This window comes from Ylistrum balloti, unplaced genomic scaffold (assembly GCF_031769215.1).
Source record: "Ylistrum balloti isolate Yb309-2 unplaced genomic scaffold, AGI_CSIRO_Ybal_v1 Utg370448, whole genome shotgun sequence".
Lineage (NCBI taxonomy): Eukaryota > Metazoa > Mollusca > Bivalvia > Pectinida > Pectinidae > Ylistrum > Ylistrum balloti.
Window position 1 is genome coordinate 1,508,345 of NW_026782298.1, and position 22,186 is coordinate 1,530,530.

General features: G+C 36.6%; 2 protein-coding genes across 2 annotated transcripts in view; one reads left to right on the plus strand and one right to left on the minus strand.

The window, feature by feature from the left end:
* Nucleotides 1-2,653, minus strand: part of LOC132554867 (methylcrotonoyl-CoA carboxylase beta chain, mitochondrial-like) — a 30,878-nt gene extending 28,225 nt beyond the window's left edge. Inside the window, exon 1 of the mRNA XM_060219190.1 lies at nucleotides 2,496-2,653. Coding sequence (XP_060075173.1) covers nucleotides 2,496-2,624 — 129 coding nt within the window. The 5' untranslated portion in view covers nucleotides 2,625-2,653. The remainder of the gene's footprint in view (nucleotides 1-2,495) is intronic.
* Nucleotides 2,654-2,878: 225 nt separating this feature from the next.
* Nucleotides 2,879-19,996, plus strand: LOC132554828 (fumarylacetoacetase-like). The gene is made up of 12 exons (XM_060219151.1): nucleotides 2,879-3,023; nucleotides 5,687-5,797; nucleotides 6,667-6,788; nucleotides 7,448-7,497; nucleotides 8,551-8,641; nucleotides 11,478-11,575; nucleotides 13,208-13,360; nucleotides 13,847-14,053; nucleotides 16,542-16,588; nucleotides 18,389-18,490; nucleotides 18,749-18,866; nucleotides 19,684-19,996. Exons 1-12 carry the CDS (start codon nucleotides 2,937-2,939, stop codon nucleotides 19,758-19,760), a joined length of 1,263 nt encoding a protein of 420 aa, XP_060075134.1. The 5' UTR covers nucleotides 2,879-2,936; the 3' UTR covers nucleotides 19,761-19,996.
* The last annotated feature ends 2,190 nt before the right edge of the window (nucleotides 19,997-22,186 follow it).

Sequence of the window (22,186 nt, forward strand, 5' to 3'; positions counted from 1 at the left end):
GACCCTCTATGGTAGGAACACAAGTCTGCCAGGTTCAGGTCTACACGGATTTTCCCTTGTTTACAGTAGAAGTGTTAAAGATGTCTACAGTCTAAACTGTGTTTTGAACATGGTAATATAACTTCATAGGCACAAATTAAATCATCAATGAAAAAAAGGCCAATAGTGGTCGCCTGAATCATAATACAACAGGCTCATAGGGCCTGTATCTTAGGAATTTTTGTTTTCATTTTAGAATTCTTCTATTCACAATCATTTTGTTTTATTTTTCTTAAAGATGAGGGAATTCACTTCACTTCAATCTAAATTTTGACAAAAGACCTTCATGCAAGCAGAAAAAAAAATTATTTCAAAGTCTTGGTTCTATTACCAATCAAGGGTCATGCCCCTCTGCAGACTGTTGATTTACATAAAATTGAGTACCCTCAGGCCCCAAGGGGAAAAGACCCATCTTTGATAAAAAAATTGGTTCCCCTTCCACCAAGGATGCTTCTGCTGAACAAATTTGGTGACAATATCTTTATTCAAACACTATTTATCATAGTAAGCCCAAACCCTCAATCCTCTTGATTGTCAGACTCTTTGTTTATCCAAACTTGAGTGCCCTTGACTGTAAAAAAATGCTTCAGACCAAGTTTTAAATAAAATCCTATCATTCCTATATCCTTATTTTGAGCTTGTGCCCTGTGTCCCCAGGAAGATCTACCCAACAATTCATACAATTTTAAATCCTCATTGACCCTGAAAACTTCCAACTAGTGATAAGTGACATTCAGTTTTCGAAAAGACATTTTTTGTCGAAATACACTGAAGTCTCACCTAACCTCAAAATTACGACCGTACTGCTATTACGGGCACATTTTTTCAGACCCTTTTTTTTTCACTATATATCTTTGTATCTTTAGCATAATGGCTGGTCATAGCTCTGGTCAGCTAGAAGGGGACCGGATGGTGACAGAATGATGGCTAAACGAAGAGGATATTTATCTGTAAACAGCACCAGCATTTTTGATGCAGGACCATTTCTCATTTTTCACCAAAACTTTCCTCTCTAACGCTGCCTTACTTGAAGTTACAGAATTTCAAAATCTCTGTCCTATCTTCACCATGTTTTTGGTGATCCAAAATGACTTCCAGATCAAATATATACCATTTTCATTTCTGAATGTTCATCTGACATAATGCCATTAGGTGATTTCTATAATAAACACAGTGTACTCTACCAACAGAAACACTTCAATTATTATTTGTACCCTCTACTTATTAAGGATGCTTTTAAAAGGCAAAGACTTAAAATGGCAGAACTGTAGTTTTAACAGATAAATATGTTTACACTGATAAAGAGATCTCCAGGAATCAACACACTATGACACGTTGGATGTGGATACATGCACTTTGACGGCATATTTGTGCAGGGTTTTCCATAATTTTGTTAGTAGTAGGCTGTGTAGTGAAAGTAGGAGGCTGGCCTGCTGTGTACATGTAGTCGTGTACGGAACATTAGTACGGAACTGGATTGGTGTAGGCGGCCAAATGATCAAAGTAGCCGGTCAAATTGGCAGACGACCGGCTTTTATGGAAAACCCTGTTTGTGATTTTTTTATGCTAATTTTTTGTACACAAAAAACATTCATAGTATTAAGGCATTTTGATGTTGATCTGCTGTTAACCACACAACAACTTCCATGTGCTGCCTTCCTGCCATGTCAATTACAGGTCGGCCCTTGGATCTGAGTGAACTTCTTACACAACTGTCGACAGGTATACATGTGTGAGAAGGACATATCCTGCTGATTTACTCATATTGAAGAGACTGTGACAATATTACTGCCATGTTCCTGACCATTCCAGTGACAAACCATGGTGTAATGGATGACTTCATTGTTGACCATGCAAAGGTGGTGTTTATTTTAGAAGTAAGAAAACTTGTCAAATGTATTTATTTTTTTTTTTTTTTTTTTGGGGGGGGGGGGGGGGGGGGTAGAATTAATTCTTATAATTTCCTGTTCCAGCTTCCAACCTATAAGTCACCTGTACAATTCTCGTGTTCAATCCAGCGTGACGATCCAGCACGGAGGGGATTAAGCTCAAACAATAGCTGAATGGTGCGACACTAATAGACAGGGCTCTCACACCCCATTTTGGGACTGGGGCCCGGGGCCCTCAGAATTGGGGAAAATAACGTTGATTTCCTTAGAATTGGGGAATTTGGGGTCTAAATTGGGAAAAAAGATACTAGTTTGCATTGGGAATGGGGCCGAATATTGGCCCGAAACCTGGCAGATCGAGAGCCCTGATAGATGATAATTACTCTGGCCAAGGTGACCGTAAAGTCGTTTTATACCTGTACTACTAAGATCATATGACACATTGTAGTTTCTTTTTACAAAAGGATGTATTGCGGGGGAGGGGGTCCTAAAAATAAACCTCCCAATAGGTCACTATAGGAAATATTATTGTTTATTAAAAATCGGTGCATGCCTGTCTTATAATACCTGGTAATCCGAAGATGACGTGTCAGGTCGTGTCCCTATCGGTGCCGCCTCATCTACGTGAAAACGTCGCCTGCATTGTCGTTTAATCTCATTACGGAATCCCAGCCGGACCAAATTACGCGGCAGCATCTTTCACTTCTCTTCGAATGAGAGTGTGGGTCTGAAGGTGAAAATTGTAAACATAAACAATTTATGTCGCTGTTTCGCATTAAATGAAATAAATAAACATCCATGAAATGAAGAATCAAACTGATACATTAATTTCTATTCAGTTTTGGTGTTTCATAATTGTAAAAACGATACATGTGTGTAGCATCTGTATAAAAATGTTCGAAAATAAGAACATACGAAACTAAAGCTAATCAATACAAACAGCAGCTTCCTCCACGTGTGTACCGGTAGCATTTCGGGTCGGTTGTGTCTTCTCGGATTTCCCCCCAAATGACGATGTCTTACATACCTGTTAGCCCCGACAGTGACTTCCCCATACAGAATATCCCGTATGGTGTATTCTCGACCCCCGACAATGTAAGTACGACTTACAGGAAATGTAAATTTGCCATCAGCAAGAAGCCATTGGAGGTGTGTCCTTGAACAGGTCCGGATTAACCAATCGAAATCGGCGAACAGCTAAGTCGGAAACCGTTATATTTGCTCCATGCTCACTAATCGTTATGCATCATCATGTATTGTCTAGATACGCCTATGTACGGAACTAAACATGATGGTTTGACCATTGCATTGTCGTAATGACAACATGAAACCAGATCATTAATATTTGCTTAAACCTAAAGCTTGAAGTACTGCACGTAGGCTAGTCAATACATGATGAACATAACGATTAGTGAGCATGGAGCAAATATAACGATATTCTGATAACCCGCAGTGAAGATATATGACACAAAGACTATAGATCAGGGTAGATTCATCCATTAAATTATTTAAGACAAAAGCTTTACTGTAAACATTTTCCAACTTGTGTATGTGAATTGGGTGAAATCAGGACTTATTCAAGAATGTAATTTTTATCAATTCACAGAATGATTTACAGTAGGTGCTTTGGCTAAGCAAATATCTTAGTATTATAACAGAAGTAATTACATATTTCATTGCCTCTGCTAGGATTCAAACTTGGGACCTCTGGATTACTAGTCTGGCGCTCAAATTATTGAGGTAAAGAGACGTTCGCTCTAGCCTAGCAGGATTTTGCTTATTTTACCAGGGTCACAGTATCTAAGAACCAATTTACAATATACTTTTTTTCGCTGTTGTGAGTATATAACAGGATCTACATAGTTCTGCATCTTAGTTTGTTACTTTGCTTATTACAAAATGGTATTGAAAATTAAAATTTTAACAAAGGCAACACTTATGGGAAGGGAGGTAACTCTGTCAAGTCTTTTAGTTCTCTCCCATACTCTTGTCATCAAAGAGCTACAGTTGGGTGACAGCAGAGCATAAAAGCTCTGCTCTCACAATATCTTTCAAAGTGCTTCCAACATGAACTGCACAAAAATTATATATTATTCTATGAAATGCATAATGGCTCTATGTTCATGAGTAATAAAAATTCTATTTATTAAACTAGAGACATCTGTTAAAGCATGCATCATTATTGGTTAATATGATGCTTTACACCATGCAAGAGGCACTTGGAACTGCTACTGGTGGTTTGCTATGGTAGCTCTTAAGGATTGGATTATAATTTCTTCCCTGCCAACTTTTCCGATTAAGTCAGGAGTTTCTCGATTTTCACTCCCTATCCCCGCCTCCCGATCACATGGATCAAAGTTGGGGTAATCTCTCAGTTTCAGAGATCTGCTAGGTAGGTCATCAATAACTTTGCTATCTTTTTCAAATTGGTAAGGCTGACCACCTGGCCACGTAATTAAGGCCGGGCTAGATGAGTACACAGCTTAATTATCTAATTAGTGTCACCCAATTCAAGTTAAACCTTGCTGACCGCTATGCTTGGGAGCACACTGGTACATGGCCGATTGTTCCCTAACTTATTAATGTTAGACCATTGGTCAGGACTCTGGAGTAGGCCCTGGTAAATGTCTTTTTACAGATAATAAAGTGGTTAATACCATGTTTATACTAACAATTCCATCAAATAACAAATTCAACAAGAAAATGATTTGAAAACAATCTTTATGATGTAACCATGTGCAAGCATTCCGCAATCAATACCAATAATTTAACCACATCAGTCCTTAACATACAACTAAGTTGGCATCATGAGTAAAATATCAGATTAAACAAATATTTCACTCAGTGAAAAGTTGACTTAAATTTCAAGCATGTTTGGTTGTCCACAAAAACCTGATAATGGTCAAACAGGAAGTAGATACACTTATCAAAATAGGAACAGATCCGGACCAAATTTCTGGATTTGTAGCTGTCTACAGTTATTTTCCTAAATATATATTTCAAAGAAAAATATTAAAAATGGCCACTGTCCAGGTATCTTGAATTTCAAGGATTAACAGTACATGTATATCAATGCAGGGCTCTCGATCTGCCAGATTTGGGGCTGAAATTCGGCCCCATTCCCAATGCAAAATAGTATCTTTTTTTCCCAATTTCGACCCCAGGTTTTCACAATTCTAAGGAAAACGCTGCTATTTTCCCCAATTCTAAGGGCCCCGGGCCTCGGTCCCAAAATGGGGTGTGAGAGCCCTGCAATGTTAATTTTTACCTTCAACACTATATCTTCCGAAGGAGTTGTCTGATTTTTAAGAAACTTGCTCAGTATACTTGTATGTTCAGTAAGTTCTGTACATATTAATTAATACAATCTGATTCCATTTGGCATGACAAATATGATTTATGATTAATTTGTATATATTTGAATGGTATCACTTGTACTGTGCAATGATATGTTATGGTATACATGTACATATATATATATATACGATATATTAATCATTAAGTAATAACATGTATACAAACTTATTATATCATTACTTATGTTGCATGTACATAGTATACAATGTATGTATTCATACTTACCATCTGGCTGAAGAACTTTATTTAACTTTGTTTTTATATCTTTTCTCTGTACTGTATGGTTAAAGAGAAATAAATAAATTGAAATTGAATTGAAGCGATCTTCTGATAGTCAAGAAATTTGCTTCTTATACTTATCGTTCCGATCCCTTGCTGATTAACACTGTTCTTTGTTTCAGCCAACACCGAGGCTTGGGGTTGCTATCGGTGATCAGATTTTGGACCTTAGTGTAATCAGGCATCTGTTTGATGGTCCGATTCTTCAGAGCCAGCAGTCTGTGTTCAGTGAGGTATTGTGCAAGGGCTAATTTTTCCTTTTAGTTTTAGAAAAAGTGTTTTGGCTTATTTGATGATTTCTAGAGAAGGACTTGTTTGATATGTTATAATTTTCAGGTTGTGCAATTTAGTATCATATATCAGTGTGGTTATCACAACAGCGTTTATCAAAACCAACATGAAATTATAGATAATTGTGTACAAATTAACTCCTGAAACCTTTGGAGGCTTATAAGAGAAGATCAACCACAGAGAACTGTTGAGACATCTAATCCTTGTTTAAATAGTTGAACACTATTTCAATTATTTATCCTCTGTATAGAGAACTTTGTGTCTGAAGATGTTTTAACTCCAGATGTTGCTGGAATCAAAGTCAGTGATGGCGATCAAATGTAGTGAACAACTCATAGATTATTGTAAGGATTTATGTCAAGCATTGTATGGTCATACAGGGCTCTCGATCTGCCAGATTTTGGCCCGATATTCAGCCCCATTCCCAATGCAAAATAGTATCTTTTTTTCCCAATTTAGACCCCAAGTTCTCCCAATTCTTCGGAAAATGCCGTTATTTTTCCCAATTCTAAGGGCCCCGGGCCCCAGTCCCAAAATGGGGTGTGAGAGCCCTGTCATAACAACCTTAGTCAATATCTAGGTGACAGGTTCAGTAAAAGATTCTTCAATCATTTTGTCTATAAGTATTTATTCACATTTATAACTTAGATATGTCTCATGATATAAAATGCATTTATCTATCCTTTATGATTATAATAGTAGACACTAAGATCCCACGAGGATCTCTCATTAAAACATAGGGAAAATGATAAAAAAAATATTTGTTACCTACTCTGATTGTTTAATTATATTTTTTGTCTCTTATTTCAAGTCAACATTGAATGCTTTTATGAGCCTTGGTCGTCCAGCTTGGAAGGAAGCCAGAGAAACATTGCAGAAACTTTTATCTGCTGATGAGCCTATCCTTAGGGACAACAGTAGCCTTAGAGACAGGTGTGGAAATGTGGAAATATAGAGTTACAGATAAGTGTAGAAAATGTATTATAGAGCTAGAGACAGGTGTGTACAATGTATTATAAAGCTAGAGACAGGTGTGGTAATATAGAGTCACAGATAAGTGTAGAAAATGTATTATAGAGCTAGAGACAGGTGTGTAAAATGTATTATAGAGCTATAGACAGGTGTGTACAATGTATTATAGAGCTATAGACAGGTGTGTACAGTGTATTATAGAGTTATAGACAGGTGTGAACAATGTATTATAGAGCTAAAGACAGGTGTGTACAATGTATTATAGAGCTAGAGACAGGTGTGTACAATGTATTATAGAGCTATAGAGAGGTGGGAACAATGTATTATAGAGCTATAGACAGGTGTGTACAATGTATTATAGAGCTATAGACAGGTGTGTACAATGTATTATAGAGCTATAGACAGATGTGTACAATGTATTATAGAGCTATAGACAGATGTGTACACTGTATTATTAATTTCGTTAACAGATTTGAGTAAGTCATGATTATAAATTTCTCTAATGCCAAGGTCGATTATCTGCTTCATTGAGAAAGATTATCGCCATATTTGGGCAAGTATCAAAATGATGTACATATTTACAAAGGTTAGATTTACTGTCTGGTTATGTTTACTTTCAGAGCATTTGTACCCCAGCACTCAGCACGGATGCATCTCCCAGCCAGAATAGGTATGGTATCCAGCCTTTCTAATTGTCACGTCTTTAAATATTTTACATGGGAAGACATTTTAGCACCCATCATCTGGTGTGATTCATCTGTTGCGTTAATTACTACTTCTTCAGAAGTACTTCGAATGGATCTTTATCAAATTCCTATGTAGATTCCCCCTAGGTCTAAACCATGATCTTCTGTGTTTTACTGGTGGATAATCTGCAGGATCACAATTAGATATATTTAAGTATTCTGTAGAAGTTTGGAGTCATACATTGAAATCTGCTGGTGTATTATAAGGGTAAAATATAGATATGGTTGCACTTACGTGAATGATAATGTTGCCAAGCGAAATACACTGTTGCCAAGCGAAATACACTGTTGCCAAGCGAAATACACTGTTGCCAAGCGAAATACACTGTTGCCAAGTGAAATACACAGATGTTCTTGTAATTTTGTCACTGAGTGCTACTCCTAGTGTTTTCTTTAATTCATTTATTATTTTTTAAAGAATAATGAAAATGTTGTGTTAAATTGACATTTTCTACATAAGAAAATCCAAAATAGTGTTTGCTTTACATTGTGAGAGACAAAAAGCAGCATACAGCTGTACAGTATGTAATAAAATTACAACCTGACTCAGAAGATAGCCAGTCAAATTCATCTCAAGATATGGCCCAGTTTATACTCAGAAAATTACAGTAAATATGCCTGTTCAAATTTGGTAGTAACCAGAGAAAACAAAACAGGTTGTGACTGAGACTGTGTTGTGACAAAGGTTTTACGGTGACTGAGACTGTGTTGTGACAAAGGTTTTACGGTGACTGAGACTGTGTTGTGACAAAGGTTTTACGGTGACTAGGTTTTGACTGTTTTGGGGTGGTGACTGAGACTGTGTTTTGACAAAGGTTTTACGGTGACTGGTTTTGACTGATTTTGGGGTGGTGACTGAGACTGTGTTGTGACAAAGGTTTTACGGTGACTGGGTTTTGACTGTTTTGGGGTGCTGACTGAGACTTTGTTGTGACTTTTTCTGTTTTGATTGAGTTTGTGCATTTCTATCTCCACAGGTGATTACACCGACTTCTACTCGTCCAAAAACCATGCATACAATGTAGGCTGTATGTTTAGAGGACCTGAGAATGCACTCATGCCAAACTGGTAGGTTTAATAGCTTTTCATTGCCTTCAGAATGTAATGGTACATGAGGGTGACACCCAGCAGTTTGCAATAGACAGATACAGAAGTAGAATGTTCCTCTAAGATTTGTGAATGAAAATATTTATACTCATAATTTGTTCATGAATATGGACTTATTAATGAACATAAAATAAAACAAAAACATGTGTGTTGTTTATAGATTGTTACATGTAGTTACCCCCATTAACATTACAATAAGGAATTAAACAATCCCACAAAACAACCGTAGATCTGTCGATAAAACAAAGGAACATCACTGATAACAGCCACAGGAACTAAGTTCCAAGACCAAATTACAAGATTAATGTTCTTGAGTAGAAAAATAGATTTACCGTAATGCTAGCGTGAATGGCAGATGATTAAAACATTCGAAATTTATTTTATTTTATTTTTGTTGTTGTTTTTATCTCCAAACTATCATATATGACCGACGACTTTGACATATAATTATGTGAAAGGAGGTAATTCAATATGGCGGACGCAGAACTCGGGAATGATAACCCCAAGAATGGCATGTTCCTGCGTATAATGCGCACCCCCTTTTTGACACCACAGTTTTAGCTTGAAAAAGTGCGCACTATACGCAAAAATTTACATTACTTTTTCGGTCACCTGACTCTAAGGGTAAGTGACCTATAACCATATAATGTTTTGTCTTTCAACATGCATAAACTTTCTACGTTTTAAAATTGTTCTCAATTTCCAACAATACGATTAAGCTCAAACTTGCTTGAAGTGATTCCTAGATGGCCCTGCTGTCCGAAATTCACATATAATCTTTTCTCTAATTTCACTGGTGTAAATCAGTTGAAATTGTGTGGAAATGTTGAAAAACTGAACTGAACATTGTTATCAAAATGTTCCTAGAATATTCAGAAATGTTTTAATTATTATATAATTGTTCACTCAACCATATTTCTGTTACGTCATTTATGGCAGGCAGTTCAAATAACTCTTCATATATGGTCTGTCTTCCCTCCGTAAACAATCCTGAATGACATTTTCCGAAATGATTCATAGCCCATAAGTAACTAGTCAATTGTTACCTTTAACTAGATTTTTCATTGTGTAAAACTTTGTCTTAACATGTACCACATGGCTGATCACAATGTGTAACAAGTACTTTCAACTGCCGAAATGATGGGTATCGGTACATATTTGAGCGGTGCCATCTGGGTGGTTGTGCTATATAAATTAAGATGTAACAGAATAAATACAGGGCTCTCACACCCCATTTTGGGACTGGGGCCTGGGGCCCTTAGAATTGGGAAAAATAACGGCATTTTCCTAAGAATTGGGAAGATACTATTTCTCATTGGGAATTCGGCCCCAAATTTGGCAGATCGAGAGCCCTGAAATACCAAAGTTATGGTCAAAACCCTTTCAAGAACAAATAAAGATTGAATAAAGGTGGGCCTCGCATAAAGATGCATCAGGGATTTTTCAGTGATCATAATAATTTGTATTGAGAACTGAAGACAGTGAACAAGTTCAGGCTTACTTAGACATGCTGTTGTTTGTTTCAGGACACGTTTACCTGTAGGATATCATGGTCGGGCTTCATCATGCTGTTGTCTGTTTCAGGACACGTTTACCTGTAGGATATCATGGTCGCGCTTCATCATGCTGTTGTCTGTTTCAGGACACGTTTACCTGTAGGATATCATGGTCGCGCTTCATCATGCTGTTGTCTGTTTCAGGACACGTTTACCTGTAGGATATCATGGTCGCGCTTCATCATGCTGTTGTCTGTTTCAGGACACGTTTACCTGTAGGATATCATGGTCGCGCTTCATCATGCTGTTGTCTGTTTCAGGACACGTTTACCTGTAGGATATCATGGTCGCACTTCATCATGCTGTTGTCTGTTTCAGGACACGTTTACCTGTAGGATATCATGGTCGCGCTTCATCATGCTGTTGTCTGTTTCAGGACACGTTTACCTGTAGGATATCATGGTCGCGCTTCATCATGCTGTTGTCTGTTTCAGGACACATTTACCTGTAGGATATCATGGTGCTTCATCATGTTTCAGGACACATTTACCTGTAGGATATCATGGTCGCGCTTCATCATGCTGTTGTCTGTTTTGGGACACATTTACCTGTAGGATATCATGGTCGCGCTTCATCATGCTGTTGTCTGTTTCAGGACACGTTTACCTGTAGGATATCATGGTCGCACTTCATCATGCTGTTGTCTGTTTCAGGACACGTTTACCTGTAGGATATCATGGTCGCGCTTCATCATGCTGTTGTTCGTTTCAGGACACGTTTACCTGTAGGATATCATGGTCGCGCTTCATCATGCTGTTGTCTGTTTCAGGACACGTTTACCTGTAGGATATCATGGTCGCACTTCATCATGCTGTTGTCTGTTTCAGGACACGTTTACCTGTAGGATATCATGGTCGCACTTCATCATGCTGTTGTTCGTTTCAGGACACGTTTACCTGTAGGATATCATGGTCGGGCTTCATCATGCTGTTGTTTGTTTCAGCTAGGACACATTTACCTGTAGGATATCATGGTCGCGCTTCATCATGCTGTTGTTCGTTTCAGGACACATTTACCTGTAGGATATCATGGTCGCGCTTCATCATGCTGTTGTTCGTTTCAGGACACATTTACCTGTAGGATATCATGGTCGCGCTTCATCATGCTGTTGTTCGTTTCAGGACACATTTACCTGTAGGATATCATGGTCGCGCTTCATCATGCTGTTGTTTGTTTCAGCTAGGACACATTTACCTGTAGGATATCATGGTCGCGCTTCATCATGCTGTTGTTCGTTTCAGGACACATTTACCTGTAGGATATCATGGTCGCGCTTCATCAGTGGTTGTATCAGGTACCCCGGTCAGGCGCCCAAATGGACAGACCCGCCCTGATGATGGTAAGTTGTCATAAGTAGTATATTGTTCAATCCTTCCATTGTCCTTTGTCTATCAGACTCTGCATCCATCCTGGAACCATGTAATAACTTTTTCTCAAAGTTATTGCATGAAAGTACATCTTCTATTTTGGGACTGATCGGAAGACGATATGACAAACAGATGGATCTCAAGATGTTCTTAATGTTTCACTGGGTGCTTCTGATAAAATTCCTGATCAGAAATCTTCTGTGAAGTGGTCATAATGTTAATTATTGTATTCAGACAGGATACCTCAATTTATATGTAGTTTCCATCGATCCTTGACTGCATTCACCTGCTGTCACTTTGAATCATTGAGGGGTTAAAGGGACCTGTCCGTCTGTATTTCAACAACATGCATAATCCAATGACGTCCCGCTCTATCAACGTTTTTTTTTATCAAGAAGCTGCACATGTTTGGCATCAGAACATTCTTGGATCAAAATTGAAACCATTGCAAACCCCAATCTTACTTATAATTAAACACTGGTCTCAGAAACTCCAGGAATCTAAAGTCAAGAAAATGCTAATCTCTTGGCAATTCTGAAGAAAATTAACTGATTGCGGAAATACAAATCCAAAGAACTTGATGATGGTGTTCCAACTACACATAACATCAATATGGCCAAGCTTGTGCGTGTAAAAAAAACTAACCACAAGTCTTAATGCTAGATCAACAAAATTGGAACACAGTATGACTGAAAAATCAAAACTGATTGACAACAAAATAGATTAAAAAAACTTCACATGGTCAAACAAGATTTGACATGACGCATCAACACAAAGGACGAGGAACATTACAATATGATTCAAGATAGAGGGTTTTGTAAATAACATCTTGCCACTTAAAGCATAATCTGGACATTTCTGACCCAGACACCAATTTAACTTCAGGGAATTATTGATGCACTACAGCAGACTAAATCTTGCAAAGTCACTAGCATCAAGAAGCACTCAAGCACATGGACGGATGGATAATCCGTTTTCCTTAAAAAGTTACTGTTTTCACAAGTTGTGGATGAATGGAATCACAGTGTGTGATCAACCCAATTCTAAAGCCAAGTAACACAAGTAACACTGTGGATCCTTAAACCTGTTGTGGTATAAGCTTGCTGCTAGGATTAAGGTCCTATCCTCAACTGTCGTCTCACAACTTGCGTTTTTGCTCTAAATACCTACACATCTTTACAAATAACCAAAGAGAATTTTTATCATATACAGAAACTCAGGGTTTTCCATAATTTTGTTAGTAGTAGGCTGTGTAGTGAAAGCAGGAGGCTGGCCCGCCGTGTACGTGTAGTCGTGTACGGAACATTATTACAGAACTGGCCATGGATTGGTGTAGGCGACCAAATGATCAAAGTAGCCGGTCAAATTGGCTGGCAACCGGCTCTTATGGAAAACCCTGGAAACTATCAATGATACATTATATACACTAGGTATATATAGAAATTAACAGCTGTCTTTTTTGTATGTAAAATTTATTGTGTAGATATGCCTTCATATTGCTAGAATTTTGTATGGATTCATTAACGACACAACGTAACCACAAGCATAGCTCGCTCACTACATAGCAGCCCTCTGTATTAACACACAGTGTTTTTATTTTATAGCCAGTCCACCTGTGTTCACCAAGTGTAAACTGTTGGACTTTGAGTTGGAGATGGCCTTCTTCACCGGCCCAGCAAATGAGCTTGGTCAGCCCATTACCATGGACAAAGCCGAGGACCACATCTTTGGGATGGTACTTATGAATGACTGGAGCGGTATGTTGTACTGTTAACCAAGGTAGCAGGAAAAGTTAATTTGCATTTTTCCTGAAATTATTTGTCATGTTTGAGATATACAGGTATAGCAGATTGGTTATGAAAAATACATCATTACCTGTATATATATTTTTTGAACTACATAACAATTACATTAACAGCAGAGAGATGAAATTTATGTAAATAAAAAATTTCCTCTGATTTCTGACATTTGATTGTGATGGTTACCTGCTGAAAAAATGCTAAAAATGCAAAAATACTGCTAATTCCAACCTAACACTACAACTTTCTAGAAGAAATTTATTTCTGAACACAACATAGTCATGGTAACAAACTACTTACATTTCAGTACTGCTACCTAAATGCAAGACTCTTCCATGACTTCTCAATATTTCAATGTTAAATGTTTTCTGTGTCTCGTTAATATTGATGCTGGTTGCGTGATTCCTCGGAGTTTTTGTAAATGTTTTATATTTCTTGTAACAGCTCGAGACATACAGAAGTGGGAGTACGTTCCGCTCGGCCCATTCCTGGGAAAGAACTTTGCAACAACTATTTCCCCCTGGGTGGTGACTATGGATGCCCTCAAATCTTTTACTGTTCCAAACATGCCCCAGAATCCAGTCCCCCTACCGTACCTTCAACATGAGGACCCATATAGCTTTGACATCAATCTACAGGTCAACCTAAAGAGTGAGTATCACAATGGTGACTGATCCAGTCATGACAAGAGTGAGTATCATATCGGTGACTGATCCAGTCATGACAAGAGTGAGTATCACTATGGTGATTGATCCAGTCATGACCAGAGTGAGTATCACATCGGTGACTGATCCTGTCATGACAAGATTGAGTATTACATCGGTGACTGATCCAATCATGACAAGAGTGAGTATCACTATGGTGATTGATCCAGTCATGACAAGAGTGAGTATCACTATGGTGACTGATCCAGGCATGACAAGATTGAGTATCACATCGGTGACTGATCCAGTCATGAAAAGGTCTATTGTTTGATGTGCGACAGACATGGAGCAAACCATAGGTGTTAATTTTCTGCTGACACCATTACGTACATTTGATTTTAACTCCAAATTGTTTGATTAAATAACAAATGCGATCAACGCTAAACATGCTTAATGATTGTATATACGCAAGAGCATCCTAGTACATGTTTTCAATTAATAATATTTACCATATAGTTAATAATTGACTTTGTTAGTTAATTATATTGTTTCCCAAAGTAGATCTAGTTACTGGAGTGATAACTGACAGATAAAGGGTAGTCTTGGTGTCCTGTTAGTAGTCTTGGTGTCATGTGAGTAGTCTTGGTGTCCTGTGAGTAGTCTTGGTGTCCTGTGAGTAACCTTGGTGTCATGTGAGTAGTCTTGGTGTCCTGTGAGTAGTCTTGGTGTCCTGTGAGTAGTCTTGGTGTCCTGGTGTCCTGTGAGTAGTCTTGGTGTCCTGTGAGTAACCTTGGTGTCCTGTGAGTAGTCTTGGTGTCCTGTGAGTAGTCTTGGTGTCCTGGTGTCCTGTGAGTAGTCTTGGTGTCCTGTGAGTAGTCTTAGTGTCCTGTGAGTAGTCTTGGTTTCATGTGAGTAGTCTTGGTGTCCTGTGAGTAGTCTTGGTGTCCTGTGAGTAACATTGGTGTCCTGTGAGTAGTCTTGGTGTCCTGTGAGTAGTCTTGGTGTCCTGTGAGTAGTCTTGGTGTCCTGTGAGTAGTCTTGGTGTCCTGTGAGTAGTCTTGGTGTCCTGTGAGTAGTCTTGGTGTCCTGTGAGTAGTCTTGGTGTCATGTGAGTAGTCTTGGTGTCCTGTGAGTAGTCTTGGTGTCCGGTTAGTAGTAGGCTGTACATGACCATCGTAAGCAACTGATAGTGCTAAATCATACACATATGTGTCACTTAATTAGTACTGATGAAGTGAGATTTCTTTCACATCTTGTAACACTGTACCAGCTTACACAACTTGTTCCTAATGATGCAAAGGCCAGTTTGGGATAGGTCAGAAAAGCAACATAGTTGACAGGAAGCCATTTCAATTTTTTGTAAGTCATATTTTGTTAATAATAACTGTTTCTGGAGAGGGCATGCATGAATCTTTCTCAAATTTCATATTCAGATTCTTACTGGTCCCTAGTTGTGCATACTGGTAGTCCATTTTTGGACTTATTGGTAAAACAATATGCCTTACAGTTGGCCATTTTGACACCGAAAATTTGTTTTTGCTATTTTAGTTTTAGATATTTTTCAAATTTCATAATTATGTAGGTTCTGAAGGTGGCAAGTTGTTCTGTTTATTGATGTTAGCATTAATTCAGCTGTCAATATAACATGTAGATCTATTGACTCGTACAGTCATTTGACTCCTACAGTAATATATCTATTGACTCATACAGAAATATATCTAAGATCTATTGACTTGTTCAGTAATATATCTAAGATCTGTTGACTCGTACAGTCAATTGACTTGTACAGTAATATTTCTAAGATCTATTGAATCATATGGTAATATATCTAAGATATAGATCAGAAATATATTGACTTGTTCAGTGATATATATATCGTACAGTGATATATCTAAGATCTGTTGACTCGTACAGTCAATTGACTTGTACAGTAATATTTCTAAGATCTATTGAATCATATGGTAATATATCTAAGATCTATTGACTCATACAGAAATATATCTAAGATCTATTGACTCCTACAGTAATATATCTAAGATCTATTGACTCATACAGAAATATATCTAAGATCTGTTGCCTCCTACAGTAATATATCTAAGATCTTTTGACTCGTACAGTAATATATCTAAGATCAGTAATATATCTAGGATCTGTTGACTCGTACAGTCAATTGACTCGTACAGTAATATATCTAAGATCTGTTGACTCGTACAGTCAATTGACTCGTACAGTAATATATCTAAGATCTATTGACGCCTACAGTAATATATCTAAGATCTATTGACTCATACAGAAATATATCTAAGATCTATTGACTCGTACAGTAATATATCTAAGATCTGTTGACTCATACAGAAATATATCTAAGATCTATTCACCAAAGCATGTGTGTAATGGATGTAAAGCAATTATCACAAAAATAACTATCAACAATACCACAAATATCAGATTGTATTTGTCTTATGTTTGAAACCTGTTTGATTTTACTCTAATAGGTGACGGCCTCAGTCAGCCACATGTTCTTTGCAGGAGCAACTACAAGGTAAACTACGACCATATCTGTCAGTTTTATATGATCTTATAATTCAGTGTTCAGAACAAAAATTATAGTCAACTTCATCGCTTTGTACATCTAATTATATACAGGGAAATCTGGAAGAGTCCCATCTGGAGGGACTCCAAAGATTTCAATATTTCATTACAAAATGAAACTTTGGGTCTAAAATAGCCTGGAGAGTAGTGATTCAGCCTTATGTTAGTGTTGTATTGATCTGTGTGGCTGCATATTGATTATTTAGCCCACTATCTGCACATATAACATTTAGTTTATAAATCATTCACCCTAAACTACCAGGTTATAAACTCCCTGTTTCCCCACGAAGTCGGGGTGGGTGGGTTATACCGGTATCAGCTTGTCTGTCCGCCTATTGGTAAAAACTATCCAGACGACTCCTTAACTTTGTGAACAAATATCAAAGAAACCACACAGGAAAGTTAGAGAGCCATGTGATGTAGATGTGCATGCATGTCCATGGTCCGTCTGCGCTCTGTCCATCCACAAACAATTTTTGTTATCATTATTTCTTGAGAAGCACTGGATTGATCTTTCTCAAATTTCATATGTAGGTTCCCTTTGGTCCCTAGTTGTACCATATTGATTGGGTCAGATCAAAACCAAAATGGCGGACAGGTGGCCATCTTGGATTTTGAACTTGCAAGTTTGTTGTCACTATGTCTTAAGAAATACTGGATGGATCTCTCTCCAATTTCTTTGTCAGTTACCTTATGTCCCTGGTTGTGTCATTTGATTTTGGATCCAATCAGAAAAACAATGGCCGACAGGTGGCCATCTTGGATTTTGACTTTGCAATTTTATTATCACTATTATCACCCCTTCGTCCCTTTTTTTTTTTTAATTTGATTTTTATTTTGAATTCATTTAATCATTCATACGGAGACGTTGATTTGAGCCATTGTTTTCTTGGTATTTTAATGTGATAAAGAACAAAAAGAAAATACCAACATGTCAAGATAAACTTAGTCCAAACTAAGATTCAACTAGGTCGAAATAGGAACAAAAGAATTAATTACACAGAGACTTCTGGAAAAGTACATGAGAATGAGACCAGGTGTTCTAGAAGAGTAAGCGTCTTTTGCTTCATCGATGACACCTGCCATATTAATCTTGGTCAATCCCAGTTAGTAATGTCACAATTGGAAATTAGAACAAGGTATACAACAACAAAACCAGCAGGCAAACTAATGAGCATCAGACACTTATGATATTTCTTTGGTGTCCTTGGAAACAGCTTGTCAATTCACTGATTTCAGGGTTTCCAGAACATATCTCAACAAAACTGTTAAAAATAACTTTTTTTACAATAAGACTGCAAGCACCAGTTCTGTTCCACCCTTCATAACGACTATTTATATCTACACTTCCATATCTCTACAAGATGTCAGGTTTGTGAATGAGCTCCCTTCACTCAGCTGAATAACTATCTCTCGGCTTTATAAAAGCCAAATTTTAAAATGGAGTCAATCATTTTGTTTTAACTAATTTGAAAATCTTTCTGACATTTTTAACAAAGTATTCCTATTATGATAAACAGTGTATTTTTTTTATTTCATTATCTAACATTATCACTGATATTTACATATAAAAATAAATTTCTGTGTAGAACATTTATTTAAATAAGTTTGGTAAAACAATGGTGCAGATGTCAGGAAGATTTATCATAATGGTCCAAATAGTTTCAAAATAAAAATTATTGACTTCAGAATTCTCAGATTCCTGCAATAGTCCATTCATTTCTTGCTTTGTTGTATTTTTGTGTTTCAGTACATGTATTGGACAATGAAACAACAACTGGTTCATCACACAGTGACAGGCTGTAACACTAACCCAGGGGACCTCCTGGCTTCAGGCACCATCAGTGGAGAGGTGAGTCACCTCAATTTTCTTCAGTTACCATGGAAACAGACAAAACTATCAGGAACTTTAACTTAAACTTTAGGAATGAGTGGATTTTGCCCAAATATGGTCTGAAGCATTAGTAGTGAAAGGGTGAACAAATGTTGTATAAATGTTTGAGTCTCATACAAGCAAAACCAGGTTAGTAATACAGGCCCTATGGACCTCTTGTTTTCAAATCAGTGATGTAATTATACATCAAAATGTTATGTCCTTAATGTGTTGCAGACCACAGATTCATTTGGCAGTATGTTGGAGCTGTGCTGGAAGGGCACCAAGCCAATAGAACTTGGTGGCGGAGTCACTAGAAAATTTTTACAGGACGGAGATGAGGTCATCATGTCAGGTAACATTTACAGCGTCCTGGGATTAGACTTCAGTTTCTTAAACATGATGATGATCATTTAAACAAACTTGTTCGTCAAAATGACCAAGCAAGATCAGAACTTTTTCTGTCTGGAGTATAAAGATTAGGACATCATTTGTCTGGTATATTAAAATTAGGACATTATCTGTCTGGTATATTAAGATAGGACATCATTTGTCTGGTATATTAAGATAGGACATTTTCTGTCTGGTATATAAGATTAGGACATCATTTGTCTGGTATATTAAGATAGGACATTATCTGTCTGGTATATTAAGATAGGACATTATCTGTCTGGTATATTAAGATAGGACATCATCTGTCTGGTATATTAAGACAGGACATCATCTGTCTGGTATATTAGAATTAGGACTTTTTCTGTCTGGTATATTAAGATCAGGACATTATCTGTCTGGTATATTAAGATAGGACATTATCTGTCTGGTATATTAAGATAGGACATCATCTGTCTGGTATATTAAGATAGGACATCATCTGTCTGGTATATTAAGATAGGACATCATCTGTCTGATATATTAAGATAGGACATTATCTGTCTGATATATTAAGATAGGACATCATCTGTCTGATATATTAAGATAGGACATCATCTGTCTGATATATTAAGATAGGACATCATCTGTCTGATATATTAAGATAGGACATTATCTGTCTGGTATATTAAGATTGGACATTTTCTGTCTGGTATATTAAAATTAGGACATTTTCTGTCTTGTATACTAAGATAGGACTTTATCTGCAAGTTTCCACTAATGGAAGTTTCCTTATTTCACAGGATGGTGTGAGAACAACGGTGTGAGAATTGGCTTTGGGACATGTACCGGGAAAGTGCTACCTGCACTTGACATGTGATTGTTTAAGAAGTTTTAATCATAAACATTTGGAGGATATGATCTGTTGATCTTAATTGTGTACAGTTCTGTGGCTAACAATAACCTCTCTATTGTTGGACAGTACCACCTTGAAGCTGGATTGGAGAATTTTACGGAAAAAACAGCAATTATACAATATTAATTCTGGTCAAGGCTTTGTACGATTCTCAATTGTGTACTGAGTAATGATTTAGTTAAAATCTTTTCTCAACAATTTATATTTTTCTGTTATTTTGTTATCATTTAAGACCATTTGTTTGTGAGATGGTGGGACGGTTTGTCAAACAATATCACAAACAAACAAGAAATTAATGAGAGGTTCACTCCAAAACGGGCCCAATATTGTCCCCACTTTCAAAATGTGTAATCAGAAATTTTCCGCTTGATTCATCTATATCTGTAGAATTTAAACCTGATTTAAACCATTCACCTATATCTCCAAGTCCTTTTACCTGTGTCACGACATTCACCGATATCTGTAGGAATTTAAATTTGTGTCACAACATTCACCAATATCTGTTGGAATTTAAATTTGTGTCACAACATTCACCAATGTCTGTAGGAATTTAAATTTTTGTCACAACATTCACCAATATCTGTTGGAATTTAAATTTGTGTCACAACATTCACCAATATCTGTAGGAATTTTAATTTGTGTCACAACATTCACCGATATCTGTAGGAATTTAAATTGTGTCACAACATTCACCAATATCTGTTGGAATTTAAATTTGTGTCACAACATTCACCAATACCTGTAGGAATTTTAATATCTGTAGGAATTTTAATTTGTGTCTCAACATTCACCGATATCTGTAGGAATTTAAATTTGTGTCACAACATTCACCGATATCTGTAGGAATTTAAATTTGTGTCACAACATTCACCAATACCTGTAGGAATTTTAATATCTGTAGGAATTTTTTAAATTTAAATTTGTGTCACAACATTCACCGATATCTGTAGGAATTTAAATTTGTGTCACAACATTCACCAATATCTGTTGGAATTTAAATTTGTGTCACAACATTCACCAATACCTGTAGGAATTTAAATTTGTGTCACAACATTCACCGATATCTGTAGGAATTTAAATTTGTGTCACAACATTCACCAATATCTGTAGGAATTTAAATTTGTGTCACAACATTCACCGATATCTGTAGGAATTTTAATTTGTGTCTCAACATTCACCGATATCTGAAGGAATTTAAATTTGTGTCACAACATTCACCAATACCTGTAGGAATTTTAATATCTGTAGGAATTTTAATTTGTGTCTCAACATTCACCGATATCTGTTGGAATTTAAATTTGTGTCACAACATTCACCAATGTCTGTAGGAATTTAAATTTGTGTCACAAATTTTAACGATATCTGTAGGAATTTAAATTTGTCACAACATTCACCAATGTCTGTAGGAATTTAAATTTGTGTCACAACATTCACCAATATCTGTAGGAATTTTAAGCAGTGTTACACAATTTACGTGCATCTTGAAGATTGTATACCTATTTTCAACATTCACCTATTTGTGTAGGATTCTACAAATATGTTTAGGATTCTAACATATGAAATACTTAAGTATTTAATTCCAAATGATGTCATATGTTGTACTAAATTTGCATCACAGAAAAGTTCAGTATCTTTGTGCTGCATGAAGGGACACATTTTTCTTCTCCATCAGGTGAGTGTAAGGTAGAATGATTTCACAAATTTGTGACTGAATGTACCTTGTGTGATTTCTCAATGTACTGTTAGTATGCTTCTGGAAAAAGAACTTGTGGTATGAACAGAAATAAGAAAACAAACCTGTTTTATCCATAACTCCATTTATTGATACATAACAAGCATCCCCACATTTTCTTCAGAAATTGTCATCAACACAAAATTGTTTATTGCACATTCCACAAACATAAGGTAAGTTTCACATGGAAATATTTTTCCTCAAAATGGAAAGACGATAATTATAACACAAATGTGTTTGAAATGAAATAATTCAGTTTACTATTAGGTTAGTTTCACATGGAAAAAATATTTTCCCTCAAAATGGAAAGACGATTATTATAACACAAATGTGTTTGAAATGAAATAATTTAGTATACAATATATGAATAGCTTTGAGGTTTTCCTGTACCAACGGTTATTTGACCAAATACTTACACAGTGATGCTCGGTTATAGCTTAATTGGTGAATACCTTTCTATAACAATAACTTTGATATGTAACTAAATTTTAAATTGTTTCATCACCTGTAACTAACTTTTGTTTGAACTGTGATTAAAAACAAGCTCTAAACATGTGTGAATCAGAAATAAAACAGACATGAATTCATGTTATCAAAATAAATCAAGGCCATCATTTTTCTTTATTTAATGATATATTTCTGGTAAATATAGATTTTT

Bases quoted from the DNA above. Each gene is read 5' to 3' on its own strand.
- LOC132554828 (XM_060219151.1), top strand. From the start codon at position 2,937: ATGACGATGTCTTACATACCTGTTAGCCCCGACAGTGACTTCCCCATA. The intron at 11,576-13,207 runs GTAAGTTGTCAT...TTTATTTTATAG, and splicing joins ACAGACCCGCCCTGATGATG to CCAGTCCACCTGTGTTCACC. The intron at 14,054-16,541 runs GTGAGTATCACA...TTACTCTAATAG, and splicing joins TCTACAGGTCAACCTAAAGA to GTGACGGCCTCAGTCAGCCA.